The 14676-nt window shown below is 38.1% G+C and overlaps 2 protein-coding genes across 3 annotated transcripts in view; both read left to right on the forward strand.

The window, feature by feature from the left end:
- The window catches only part of LOC130683528 (leucine-rich repeat-containing protein 37A3-like), a 148525-nt gene that overhangs the window by 98723 nt on the left and 35126 nt on the right, over window positions 1–14676 (forward strand).
- Window positions 1–14676, forward strand: part of LOC130683521 (leucine-rich repeat-containing protein 37B-like) — a 37411-nt gene that overhangs the window by 14655 nt on the left and 8080 nt on the right. Inside the window, exons 4-9 of one of the 2 annotated variants that reach the window (XM_057501226.1) lie at window positions 2760–2831; window positions 5759–5830; window positions 6578–6658; window positions 9443–9514; window positions 10082–10156; window positions 12106–12224. In XM_057501226.1, coding sequence (XP_057357209.1) covers window positions 2760–2831; window positions 5759–5830; window positions 6578–6658; window positions 9443–9514; window positions 10082–10156; window positions 12106–12224 — 491 coding nt within the window. The remainder of the gene's footprint in view (window positions 1–2759; window positions 2832–5758; window positions 5831–6577; window positions 6659–9442; window positions 9515–10081; window positions 10157–12105; window positions 12225–14676) is intronic. The other variant, XM_057501227.1, reaches the window with a different exon arrangement.

A 14676-nucleotide genomic window follows, 5' to 3' on the forward strand; every position in this document is an offset into this window, starting at 1 on the left:
GGGTGCGAACCATCCTGCCCAGCATGTTGTCTTTCCTGTGGGACTAGGTGAAGCACAGGCGTGAACATTCGTGGGCAACTCAGGTGTCAGGCTTGTCTGTGGATTATTCCCGTTCCCTTCATTCTGCATTCTGGAGATATCATTGGCAGGATCTCTGTTTTCTAATTTATTCTTCAAAGGTGCATATATTGAGGGGTTTTTTAAATTAATAATAGCACTTTTCATTCATATAATCCTGAGTTGATTCTTTTTCATGGATGCATTATCTTACTCAGGACATCAGTTATGCCATTCTAAAGTCCCCTCGTCCTTCCTCTCTTCGCTCTGGTTCTTTGGCTATCAGCTCACTTGCATTTGTTTTCTGTCCGTAATGGAGCTGGCTTTCTTTGTCATTTGGTCATTCCTGAGTACAGTTCATCTTTGAGTTGAGATTCTCCTGCTTGTGTTTCCTGGCTCTTGGACAGAGGTGACATGAGCTACTGGGGCTGTTGTTCCTAAAGGACTCCCTTTAAGTCAGAGTAGGTGGGAGGTGGCTTCTGGTGGCTAGACAGAGCGCTCAACCTTCCCCCAGGTTCTGGGCCCCAGGCCCGTTGAGCACCGATGCTCCCACCTGGAGGAAAACGCCCTTTGCTCTCTGGCCTGAGGAGGAAGGATTTGGGGCCACGTGCTGCCCCTGCTCCTGCAGCAGCATTTCAGCTCGTCACCCTGTGGGTAATTACAGGCCATTTCTGGTAGGGAAGCATGTGTGGAGCTGCTCCCACACTTTGAGGTAAGGTTGTGGATTTTTAAATCATGTCTTTTCCATCGTTCTTAGGGATTTAGCTGGTGGTTGGAGGACTAGAGACTTGGCATTTTCCCATTTGCCAACTTGAAATAGCACAACTTCTTAGGAGAACAGTTTTGTACCCCTGCTGGATCCTAGGGAAACTCAGGCAAATGCATATCAAAATAGAAGTATAAGAAAGTTTAAAGCAGCATTGTTTGTAGTAACAAAAGCTAGAAAAATCTTGATATCCCCCAACAGTACAGTGAATAAATTAAGTCTAGCATAGTTAACAGTGAAATATTATTCTTTAGAAACATAATGCAAGGCACATAAGTAATCTTTAATTTTCTGGTAGCCACTTAAAAAATAAAAGTAAAAAGAAACAGATGTAATGTGAACGCATTTTATTTAACCTTCATGTCCAAAATAATAATATTTCAACATGTAATGATTATGTACATTGTTAAGATAGTCTACATTTTTTTCATACTGTCTTTAAAATATCCAAAGTATTATAATTTCTACATGCAACTGGTATGAAACTTATGCATTCATATTCTTTTTTCCATATTAAGTCTATAAAATCTCAGTTTAGTTGCAAGATTTTTATCGGAAGTTACTTGATCTCTCTTTAGATATCATAAAATCTACAGTTGGAAAAATAGCATCATATGGCCAGGTCATTGCAAAATACTGAAATGTTTTCCAATAACTGCATTCAAATATCAATTTTGAATTTAACTTTTAAAATAGTTAAAATTAATTAAATTCAACTTCAGCTTCTCAGTCACACTAGCCACTTTCAAGTACTCAGTAGGCACATGTAGCCAGCATGTAACAGTAGGCCTTAAAGTGAACCAACCTCAGCTGCACCTGAGGATAGAATGAATTTGCAAGGTAAGGTTGAATGAAAAAAGCAATGTAGAAAATAATACATATATAATATGATTCCATTTGTATACTAAGTTCAGGAAGAGGCAATACTGCACTATGTTGTTTATGGCTGACACATCAAAGGTAAGACCACATTCCAAAAGCAGAGAGGTGAGTTAAAAAGTAGTCAGGACAGTGGTTACCTCTAGTGGGTCAGAGATCAGTTTGTGATGGGAAAGGGGCACACTGAGGGCTTCTGGGATGCTGGCAGTGTTCTTGACATGAATGGTGTTATACGGGTATTTGCTTTATAATTATTAATGTGGACATTTTAACTTTTTTTTATTAAGGTATCATTGATATACACTCTTATGAAAATTTCACAGGAAAAACATTATTTACTATATTCACCCATATTATCAAGTCCCCTCGTACCCCATTGAAATCACTGTCCATCAGCGTAGGAAGATGCCAGAGAGTCACTACTTGTCTTCTGTGTGCTACACTGTCTTCCCTGTGACCCCCACACACCATGTATACCATAGTACCCCTCAATCCCCTTCTCCATCCCTCCCCACCCAGCCTTCCCCACCCCTCCCCTTTAGTAACCGCTAGTCCCTTCTCAGAGTCTGGGAGTCTGCTGCTGTATTAAACTGGATGCACATCTTAATGCACTTTTTAGTTCCCTGAAACAATATTTTCAATGGGAGGAAAATTGAACAGCTTCACTTGCAGTCTTGACGTAGTTCTGTATGGGGCTCCCGTACTAAGGTTCAGGAGATGGCAGTTCTGCTGACGATGGTGCCACCCACAGTTGGGTTCTGAAAGAGACTTGGGGATCAAGAGAGTAGGTATTAAATACACATTTTGGTGTGAAGAGTGGATGGATAGTTGTGTGTGTGTGTGTGTGTGTGTGTGAGGGAGAGAGGGACACAGAGGAGGACATGACAAGAAAGATCTGCATGGAAACAGAGCAGAGATCACCATCCCTAAATTAATAGGTGTTTAGGTGATACCATTATCGTTATTCAGGTCTCCCCCACATGTAGAAATTGGTCCTATACGTAAATAGTTGTAATTATTTTGCATTTGATTCAGAAGTAACCTTTCCATTTTTCAGAATTCTCAGTGACAATCAGTTGAGTGAATTACATAAGGACTCATTTGAAGGCCTGCTATCCCTCCAGTATTTGTAAGTTAGTTACTCACACTTATTTATGAGCTTTCAGTTATATTATCTTTAAAATAAATAAGGGGTTTAAATTAGACAATTTCTATAATTTCTCCCAACAATAAAAATTTATAATTCTGTAAGTCTGTGTAGGGAGGGCACTAGCCACTCTCTAGCATTAAATACCTCCTATGTGTTTTCAATTTTTTAATTATATGGACAAGCTATAGATAGAAAAACCCTTCAGTTACAGAGGAAAAGTTGTAATGAGGTCTGAGCAATTACAGACACCCATAGGAGCCTTGGTATGTAAGTGTTCCTATGCCCTCTGTTTATATTAACATTTAGTTTTTGGCCTATGGATCAAATCCAGCTCATGGTCCGTTTTTATACAGCCCTTTTGTTAAAGGCCTGTAAAAGGAAAAAAGAAAAGAAAGAAAGAAAAACATGCAACAGAGACTCTATGTGGCCTGAAAAGCCTAAAATACTTACTTTTGAACCTTTACAGAAAAGATTTGTAAAAGTTGGTTTAGTGAGATGAGAGGAATGAAAGGTGACTATATTGTCACCCAAAAGACAAGAAAATATAGAATACTTATATTAACGTGAATGCCATTAACCCAGAATATTTTTATAATTTAATCTAAATTAACATTGAAATATTAAGTACTTAAGTAGATGATTTATGTAAACAACATTATCAAGAATATAGTTACCCAGAGAAGAGACTAGTGTTTAGGATTTCAATGCAGGAATTGTTATACCAATATTAAAAAACAGATATTTGAAGTGATGATTAACTGATATAGTTGGAAATGTCTACATTTACACTAAATAAGCATATCAGAAATGGCCCTAACTTCTCTAATTACCAACTAAAAATCTCTCCAGTCTCATTGTCAAGGAAGTAATGCCTACATAGTACTTCTTTTTGTTTAGAAGTAAGGAGATACTATGTTGCTATAAAAGGTCAATGTTTGTTCTTTGTCTTTTGCATGCAGAACTATACATGTCATCCTTATTACGCTCATTAATGATGCTCTTTTGCAAAAAGATTCTTCTTGCAAATATAGAAACCTAAGGGAGTCAGATATAAAGGGTCTTACATGACAATAAAAATAGTCCTTTGAGTTTTCAAACCTTTCAAGCCGCAAGGGACACTTTTGTATTGATTTTCTTAGGTACCTCTGCCATCTGGGCTCCAAACCTTCCGAACACAAGTGAGATAACTGCTCAGTGGATTAGGCCCTTCACTGCTTCTATTGTAAAATGTTTTGTAAGCTAAGTATTTCATTATCATAAGTATTGTCATTACTTAAAAAAATGCCAATCGATAAAAAGGCAAAAAAGTATATGACAACCACTGTGCCTAGTATTATAGGCACAAAAGTGGGTAAGACAGGGTTCCTACCCTTCTAGAAACTCATGATCTCACAGGGGAAATGCACTTGCCGGCTCAGACCACCGTGTATAAGCACTGAATGAATGACAAAGTGCTGCAGAGGCACAGAAGAGGGAGCTATTTGAAAAGCCATTTATTTTTAAATGATCCCTTTTCTTCTACTCCCCAGCTCTTCATTCATTTTATAAATATTTGAGTTTATGTCCATGTGTCAGTTTTAAACATGGTAGACAGTGCAGGTAAGTAAGACCTTGTCCATACTGTAAGGGAGTTTATACTCGGAGGAAATGGGGTGTAAAAATAAGTATTAAAAAGAGGAAATGGATGTGGGCAGTGAGAGGTATGAATTGTTTGGGGAGCGCAAAAGCGGGGAAAAAGGCTTCAAGTTAGGAAAAAAGATGCTACAAGAGCAATGCTGTTAGAGCAGCATCTTGAGGGGCTTTTGGGTATCATCAGACAGACATCTTGGGAAGAATAAGTTTGCAAAGAAGAGTGGCAGAAAGGCAGCACAAGGGAAAAAAACCTTGTCCTATAGAGTACATCGGGGGCTTGGGCCAAACCTTCTGGGGCTTCGAAGGCCAAGCTGTCATGTTATCTCAGCAGCACTCTAGGACAAACTTCAGCCTGCTGGAAGATCACTTGGAGGGCTTCTCACAGCCCAAGCACCCACCCCACAGTTACTGATTCAGTTGGTCCCGAGTAGGGCTGAGAATTTACATCTTTGATAAATTCCCAAGTGATGCTGGTGTTTGAGAACCTCTCATGGAGAGTTAATGTAGTGACTTTGTGCAGGACCGATTAGAAAGGAATGAACCAGAGGCAGACATACCCTTCAGAAGAGTTAATACGCATCTAGGTGAAAAGTGAGGGATTAAGCCTGAATCAATGGAAATAAGAGTCACCTGTAATAGACAAGAGTGAGTGATTTAAAATAAAAATCCGATCGCATGTTGTTGTTTTTTGTTGTCCCACCACTGTACAACTGAAGCAGTTAAATTCATGGAATATTAAAGCAATGGAAACCAAAAGTGAGCTTCCGTTAAAATAATAGAAATTATAATTCTGAATTAGTTCAAAGTAATTATAATTAGAGGTGTAACTTCTTTTCAAATTTTGTGAAAGAGCATCTTTTATTTTTTCTGGTGCTGAAATGGCCTAGAAAGAATAAAACCAGGAAGGTTTGTAAATGTGAGAATATTCCTTTCAATATTGGAAATTATATATGGAGATAAAAGCTTTTGAGCTCCTACTGTGGAATTTGATGAGACCACAAAAGTTGATCTAATCAGTCCTTCTGCTGTCAGGAAGGATTATCTCAACAATCTCTCAAGATCTATGGTTGTATATTTTATTTATGAAGATAATGAAAGTGAGGCTTAGGTGAGGGCAGGGATAGGGGCTCTGGAAGTTTCACATAATAATTTCTAAGGTGTAGAGTTTAGATAAGAGCTACTTATTCAGTGTGATTATTCTAACCTCTACTAGTTATCTCTGCTAATTAGATATCTGATGGCTGAGACAATATTTTTCCTTTCCCTTTTCCTAGAGATTTATCCTGCAATAAAATACAGGCTATTGAAAGACTTACATTCGAATCACTACCTTTTCTGCAGTTTATGTAAGTTACAAATACAATTTAATAATGTTTGGAATTTTTATAAACTTAATTGTAAAACTCTTATGTTGAAATACTTTAAATGGAGAGCTACTAAAATTATGTGGCCACATCCTTTTTGTCTCTAGGAAACACTAGTGTAAGAATTATCATATGGATCAGAGTGACTCATTCTAGAGCCGGAGTTCTCAAGTAGGGTGATTTCCGTGTCTGGAAACATTTTGGTTGTCAGAACTGTAGTTATGCTGCTGGCATCTGGGGGGCAGAGGCCGGAGATGCTGCTCAATAGCCTACCGTGCCCAGAACAGCGCCCACAACAAGGATTATCCAGCCCAAGATGTCAGCAGTGCAGTCATGGAACCCTTTTCTAGAGAATTAAAGATCACTTAGACAAGTGTCTGGGCACTTATTCCTTTGTGTCTAGCAATACATGTATAAACATGAAAGTATAAATCTTTCATACAAATATATTTTATTTATCTTATTTGTATTTTCTGTAATAATACCACTGATACCAGGAAAAAAACAAGAAGATGTCAATCACTAGTCCATCTTTCTCTTTTTTATAAAACAAGCATACTTGAATACAATCTGTTTTTTCATACAAATATTAAAAACAAAACAAATATCTTCCATAGTGAGATTTCCTCAGTATATGAAGAAGTATTGAGGTTATGTTTCATCATATACAGGTTAGAATCCCTGCCAAAGGATAAATGTTCTGAAATACTTTTTTTCTTTTTCTTGTAGAAATCTTGGCTGCAATCTAATTGGAGAACTGAGCTTTGGAACATTTCAGGCCTGGCATGGAATGCAGTTCTTACACACATTGTAAGTGAAATTTACAATGAATATGTGTAAAAACATGATACAGTTACTAGTTAGCTGGGGGTAAGCTCAGTATGAGCTCTGAAAAATTTGTAAGATCCATTTTTTTTCCAATGAGGAAACTAAGGTACAGAGGGGCCGGGAGACATGTCTGAGTCATACATGACAGGCTCCGCTTTCCTGATCTTTTGCACAGGCAACAACCACACTCCATCATGTAACACCCACGCCAGCATTGTCACGGGGATCCACTACTGTGACGCTCGCCATGGTGTGTGGGCCTCAAAGTTCCACTTGTGAACCTGTTTCCTGCTCTTGGAACACAGCGCTGAAAGAACTAGGTTTAGCACAAAGTTCTCCAGGGAGCAAATGGTGTCGGTGCTTCCTCAGCCATCAGTTTCTTTTAAATGAAAGGAGTTCTGAAAACTTGCCACAGGGATCTTCTCTCCCCAGTCACCCAGAAAAATACCTTTCAAACTGTGTTCACCTCTGACGTGCATTATCTGTGAGCAGTAGGAACCTTTGAGGAATGGAAAAAGATGTTAGTGTTAAGCTGTCGTGTGCAAAATAGTCATAAAGAAAATACATTGCTGTAGCCTCATTCCATATACTTTCTTTCCTGACTATCCAATAAGGAATGGGGTTTTCCTCCCTTTTGCTTGAGTGCTCTGTGGCACAGCCGAGTTCTCTGTGACACAGGCAAATCACTGGGTTTCATAGTTTTCAGTGAATCAATCTTGCGTTTCTTTAGCTAAATTTTTTCCTAAGACTTATTCTTTGTGATGCTGTTAGACTTGGAATTGTTTTCTCAATTTCATTTTTGGATTGTTCACTGCTAGTGTACAGAAATACAGCTAATTTTTGCTTACTCATTTTGTCTTCCACAACCCTGCTGACCTCATTGATTAGTGCTAACGGTTTTCTTTTAGATTCTTAGGAATATGTCTCATGGGCTTCCAGTTTCCCAGGAATGTGTTGGAGCCTTTCAAAGTCTCTGTGAACATCTCCTCCCTCAGCTTGTCCTTTTACGCTTTTTGGTTTGGCTATTTTTTGTCCACTGCCTCACACACCTACCACATTAAACCATTTACCTGTAATTGTTTTAAAAAATGCCCCCTGAGGACAGGCTTTTAGCACTAGGCAGCTCCCAGTCAGGTCAAAGTCAAGCCTTTCCGGTAAGGTCCTCCAGGGAACCACCAGACAGTAACATGGAGACAAGTCTTTGGGAAGGAGGCTCTGAAGGAACTCAGGCTGTATTTCAAAGGAACCACTGGATGGAGAGCAAAGGTCTAGGAGAAGTTAAAGCAGCACAGGTCTCACTGTTTGTAGAGAAAATAATGTTTTTCTTGAATAAATGCTCCCCACATTGCTGTAAGCCCACTGATTAAATATGCAGAGTTTGGAAAAAGCTGGTTTGGCCATTTCTGCTAGTTTTTTGTTGTTGTTGTTGTTGTTGTTGTTGTTGTTGCTTTTATAGGATAAATTTTCAGATGTCCTTACTCCATCATTTTCACTAATTCTCCTGCAACATGGTTTTAAATCTCTAAAGTCTCAATAACCACAGGCTAATTAGATATTTAAGCATAGGAGATGATTAGGGAAAAGGAATAAAAAGAGAAAATGTAATTCTCATAGAGGTTCCCAGATGGGTAGATCAAGTTCGAAAAGGTATTTCTCTATTTAGTGCTGTCAAAATTGAGGTTAAAGTAAAAGGTGTCTTAAATCCCTTTCTCCCATACAAGTTAAACCCAGGCTTTGGAACCAGAACTGAGTTCAGATTTCAGCTCTGCTTCTTAGTACTATCTTGATGATTTAGGACAAGTTATATAACCTCTCTTTACCTCAGTTTCCTCACTTGTAAAATGGGGTAATAATAATAATAATATGAATCACACAAGGTTATTGTGAGGATTAAATGTGAAAAGCTAATCACAGATGCCTAGCAGCCCAATAGATATTAGTTGTGATAATAATATTCTGCAAAATGCACTAATGATTCTTGAGTAAAGTTAATTTACAGGAAGATTTTCCCTTCCTGTTTTTGTTTTTGTTTTGGTCTTGTTTGTTTTAAAGAATGGAGAAGAAAATCTCAGCATTTTGGAATAAAAATTTGCATCAAAAATGAATTTGTTCATTTTGTTGATGTGTAAGCAAAGTGTTATTTATTTATTCAAAAACTTTTATTAAATACCTAGTAAACACCAGGCACCATGTCAGGCACAGGAGTGACACTGACAGTAAAGTGTGGTCCCTGCCTTCAAGGAGCTGACAATCCAGGAGACTGACTAAGTGAACAGGTGATTGTGTGCAATGTAGCCAAGGCTGTGACGGGAGCAGGGGTTTTACTGCCTCCTCTCAGGTTTATCCCTGTCTCTTTGGGTCCAAAAGCAAGGAACTGGTCCTGCTGTCCCTGCGTGGTTTAAGCTGTGGAACTATTTTAATTTCCAGAACTGAAAGAAAAGCACCTTGGATTATGGAGGACCTAGGAATACCATTTCCTACAGAGCAAGGGGATTTCCTCCCAGCATAGTCACTTTGTGGGATTCTCAATCTGAAAAGTCTTTGCTTTCCACTTTTTTCTGTGTTTTCCTTTTTCTCTTCTCCCCTTTATCATCTAGAGACCTAGGTATGTAGTTCCCAAAGTAAGAGTGCTTTACAGACTCTAAGTGTGATTTATAAATAAAGACAGATAACGATTTTTTCTTTTAATGTTTAAGTCCTATACCAAAAAAAAATGTTTACTTTTCATGAAATGCAGATAATTTTAATTCCATTGCATTTTTTCAGAAACCTCAGTCATAATCCTCTGACAACTGTTGAAGATTCTTATTTTTTCAAATTGAGAGCATTAAAATATTTGTAAGTATTGCAACAATCTCATGGTTTATCAGATAATTTCTGCTCTTTCACTTTCATCAAAAATTAAGTATTTTGCTTTTTTGACTAAAAAAGAATAATTTTAATTTTACCTGGGTTATTGAAATAAGAGTTTTGGGCAAAGAAAGGTTTAAGAAAGAATGTATATGTGCAAGACAAGCTATCAGAGAAAGAGTGTGGTGCTGAAGAATGCACATAGATATGGAATGTGCAGATGCATGTAGAAATATAACTTACCACAGAAAGCAAAGAGGAATTAGGTGTATTTAAAAAAAAATTATAATCTAGAGTCGTAGGTGCAGGTGAGAACAAGGAGCAGGGCAATGACAAAAGATCGTAGTGTTCAGGGCCAAGGTCATTAATTTGATGATGCAAATAAATTTAAATTTCTTCAGTAATTTCTCTCTGGAATTATCATCTGTGGCAGGTAAACTCGAGCTGCCTAGATAGAGAAGCCAAAACTGAAGTAATAATGTGTCAAGTATCTTTTTAAGTATAGAGCTTTTGTGTTTAGGTTCGTATCATAAACGTTTGTGCTTTTTACTTCAGAGACATGGGAAAAACCCAAGTGACACTTAAAACAGTTGAGAGCATCGTCATGATGAGCCCCAAGTTAGAAAAACTGTAAGTTGATTTTTCTTATATTTATTTTCACTTAGTTGATTTTTTAAAGTTTCATTATTTTACTAAGTCAGGCTTATTGATGTGTGATTTTCATGTAATCAAATTTGCTTTCTAAGAATACAGTTTGATGGATTTTAACAAATGTATAGTTATGTAACCACCACCATTTGAAATGCAGAACTCGTGTGACTCCAGAAAGGCCCCTCATGGCGGTTTGCAGGCAAACCCCTTCTCCCATCACCAGCCCCCGGGCCACCACCAGTCTGATTTTCATCTCAGCCGTTTTTGCCTTTTCCAGAAGGTCTTCTCAATGAACTCATATCGCATTAACATGTTGTGTTGGCTCTTTTTACTTCGCATAATCTTTTTGCGGGTCATCCATGTTGTCACAGCTTTCCCTCCTTTTTACTGCTGAGTAGAGTTCCATACCAGTCATCAATTAACGAACATTTGAGTTGTTTCTAGTTTTGGCTATAAAAAGCTATGATAAACATTCACATGCAGGTCTTTGTACTAGGTATGTATTTAACTTTTGAAGAAACTGCTAAGCTGTTTTCTAAAGTAGCTGCACCATTTTGCATTCCAGAAAGCAGTGCATGACAGTTGGCTGTTGCTCCACATCTTCACCTGATCCTTATATTCAGTGTTTTACAAATGTTAGCCTTTCGTGGAGGTCTGTGGTTGTGTCTCATTGTGGTTTTGATTTGCATTTCTCTAATAGATCTCGAATCTCTGATGATGTTGTCTATACATGTGCAGACATCTTCTTTAATGACATGTCTGTTCAAACCTATTTTGAATTGGGGATTCATCTTACTGTTGATTTTTAAGAGTGCTTTATATATTCTAGAAAAAGTCCTTTCTCTCAGATACGTGTTTAGCAAATATCCTCTCTCAGGTTATAGCTTGTCTTCATTCTATTTAAAGTATCTCTGAAGACCAGAAGTCTTTAATTTTTGAATTTTGATTAGCTCTAGTTTAGTAATTTTTCTTATATTATTTGTGCCTCTTTTGTGTGTTATCTAAGAAATTTTTGTCTGGGAACCCACTGCCAGTCCAAAGTCACAAAGATTTTTCTCTTATGTTTTCTTTTAATAAGTTGAATTCTTGTTGGTTAATTAATTTAGGTCTATCTGTGGTCCATTTTTATTAGTTCATTTTCACATATAATTTGAGATAAGGGTCAAATTTCGTTTTTTTATCTTTGCAGTTTAAAAAAAATGTTTCTGTAGGGCTTTTGACAATTTATTACACAACTTACTGCACCTGAAATTGTGCCATCCCCCTCCAGTATGGCAAGGTAACAGAAATTTGGTATTATGCTAAGGCGAACTGATGGCCTTACACACGATTAGTACGGGAAAGGCCCCTGCATTTAGCAGTCTGCTCTCGCCATTTTTGTCAGGGCAGCTGAGAAATGACTGTCTTCCCCTCACCGTCAGATCTACTGGCCACTGCTCTAGCCTCATCTTCCTCAACGTCCCACAGCGTCTGCCAGTCAGTCCCTCTCTTGTCAGCTATATGCCTTCCTCTCTGGGTATCCAAATAATTCCCCTATATACTTAAAATACTAATAACACACTGAAGAAATGAAATTCCTGTGCATAATGTTATCTAATGAAGAGTTGATATTCAAATTTCCTCAGTTGTCTCCGTTATGTCATTTATTTCTAACAGATCAGTGTCACCCAGTTCTAATCCCTATCACCTTTATTCTAGGCCTACGATACCCACTTCCATTCTTACCCTACTGTTAGGCATCTCTGTCCTCCTGTTTGTTTACAGTATTCAAGAACAGCGGTTGGCCAGCTCATCCCTACCCAACTTCACAGGCCATATGTTCCAAGAACTCCTTTTGCACAGCCCTGTGGGAGGCCTGGGCCTGCCTCTTCTACCTAGTCAAGTAACTCCTTTCCCACTGATTTAATTCTCTGTGTTTCAATGTATAGGATTTTACCTAGCCGTATGGCCTGCTGCCTCTGCCAATTTAAAAATAATATTGAGATTTTCTGCAACACAGTCAAGCTGCATTATGACTGTGAATGTCTGACAAACATCGCATATTGTGGTGAGTTACCGTTACCCGATGATGTTTTATTTATGTTTTAACTGTTAATTTTTAAACTAATGGTGTTAATTTAGGTCTATGTTCCATTTTTATTAGTTCATTTTCACATATAATGTGAGATAAATTATTATTATTATTATTATTTTTTGGTATCATTAATCTACAATTACATGAAGAACATTGTGTTTACTAGGATCCCCCCTTCACCAAGTCCCCACCACATACCCCTTCACAGTCACTCTCCATCAGCGTAGTAAGATGCTGTAAAATCATTACTTGTCTTCTCTGTGTTGTAGAGCATGCCCAGTACCCACCTGCCGCCACATTATACATGCTAATTGTAATGCCCCTTTTTTTTTCCCTGTACTTATCCCTCCTGTCCCACCCATCCTCCGCAGTCCCTTGCCCTTTGGTAACTGTTTGTCCATTCGTGGGTTCTGTGATACTGCTGCTGTTTTGTTCCTTCAGTTTTTCTTTGGTCTTATACTCCACATATAAGTGAAATCATTTGGTACTTGTGTTTCTCTGCCTGGCTTATTTCACTGAGCATAATACCCTCTAGCTCCATCCATGTTGTTGCAAATGGTAGGATTTGTTTTCTTCTTTTGGCTGAATAATATTCCATTGTGTATATGTACCACATCTTCTTTATCCATTCATCTACTGATGGACACTTAGATTGCTTCCATTTCTTGGCTATTGTAAATAGTGCTGTGATAAACATAGGGGTGCATATATATCTTTTTCAAACTGGGCTGCTGCATTCTTAGGGTAAATTCCTAGGAGTGGAATTCCTGGGTCAAATGGCATTTCTATTTTGAGGTTTTTGAGGAACCTCCATACTGCTTTCCACAGTGGTTGAACTAATTTACATTCCCACCAGCAGTGTAGGAGGGTTCCCTTTCTCCACAACCTGGCCAACATTTGGTGTTGTCTTTTGGATGGTAGCCATCCTAACTGGTGTGAGGTGATATCTCATTGTGGTTTTAATCTGAATTTCCGTGAAGATTAGTGGTGTGAAACCTCTTTGCATGTGTTTTTTGGCCATCTTAATTTCTTTATTGGAGAAGTATCTGTTCAGATCCTCTGCCCATTTTTTAATTGGATTATTTGCTTTTTGTTTGTTGAGGTGCATGAGATCTTTATATATTTTAGATGTCAATCCTTTATCGGATCTCTCACTTATGAATATATTCTCCCAAACTATAGGATGCCTTTCTGTTCTATTGATGGTGTCCTTTGCTGTAGAGAGCCTTTTCAGCTTGATATAGTCCCACTTGTTCATTTTTGCTTTTGTTTCCCTTGCCCGGAGAGATATGTTCATGAAGAAGTTACTCATGTTTATGTCCAAGAGACTTTTGCCTATGTTTTTCTCTAAGTTTTATGGTTTCATATCTTACATTCAGGTCTTTGATCCATTTCTAATTTACTTTTGTGTGTGGGGTTAGACAATGGTCCAGTTTCATTCTCTTACATGTAGCTGTCCAGTTTTGCCAACACCAGCTGTTGAAGAGGCTGTCATTTCCCCTTTGTACATCCATGGCTCATTTATCATATATTAATTGAACATATATGTTTGGGTTAATGTCTGGGCTCTCTATTCTGTTCCACATGTCTGTGGGTCTCTTCTTGTGCCAGTACCAAATTGTCTTGATTTCCATGGCTCTGTAGTAGAGCTTGAACTTCGGAAGCGAGATTCCCCCCACACTTTATTCTTCCTTCTCAGGATTGCTTTGGCTATTTGGGGTCTTTTGTGCTTCCATACGAATTTTAAACTCTTTGTTCCAGTTCCTTGAAGAATGCTGTTGGTATTTCGATAGGGATTACATTGAATCTGTAGATTGCTTTAGGCAGGAAGGCCATTTTGACATTATTAATTCTACCTAGCCAAGAGCATGGGATGAGTTCCCATTTGTTAGTGTCCTCTTTAATTTCTCTTAAGGGTGTCTTGTAGTTTTCAGGGTATAGGTATTTCACTTCCTTGGTTAGGATTATTCCTGGGTAGTTTATTCTTTTTGATACAATTGTGAGTGGAATTGTTTTCCTGATTTCTCTTTCTGGTAGTTCATCATTAGTGTACAGGAAAGCAACAGATTTCTGTGTAGTAATTTTGTATCCTGCAAGTTTGCTGAATTCAGATGTTAGTTCTAGTAGTTTGGGAGTGGAGTCTTTAGGGTTTTTCACGTACAATATCAAGTCATTTGCAAATAGTGACAGTTTGACTTCTTCTTTACCAATCTGGATGCCTTGTATTTGTCTGTTTTGTCTGATTGCCATGGCTAGGACCTCCAGTACTATGTCAAATGACAGTGGGGAGAGTGGGCATCCCTGTCTTGTTCCCAATCTCAGAGGAAAAGCTTTCAGCTTCTTGCTGTTAAGTATGATATTGACTGTGGGTTTATCATATATGGCCTTTATGATGTTGAGGTACTTGCCCTGTATACCCATTTTG

The sequence above is a fragment of the Manis pentadactyla genome, chromosome 4, assembly GCF_030020395.1.
Source record: "Manis pentadactyla isolate mManPen7 chromosome 4, mManPen7.hap1, whole genome shotgun sequence".
Classification (NCBI taxonomy): domain Eukaryota; kingdom Metazoa; phylum Chordata; class Mammalia; order Pholidota; family Manidae; genus Manis; species Manis pentadactyla.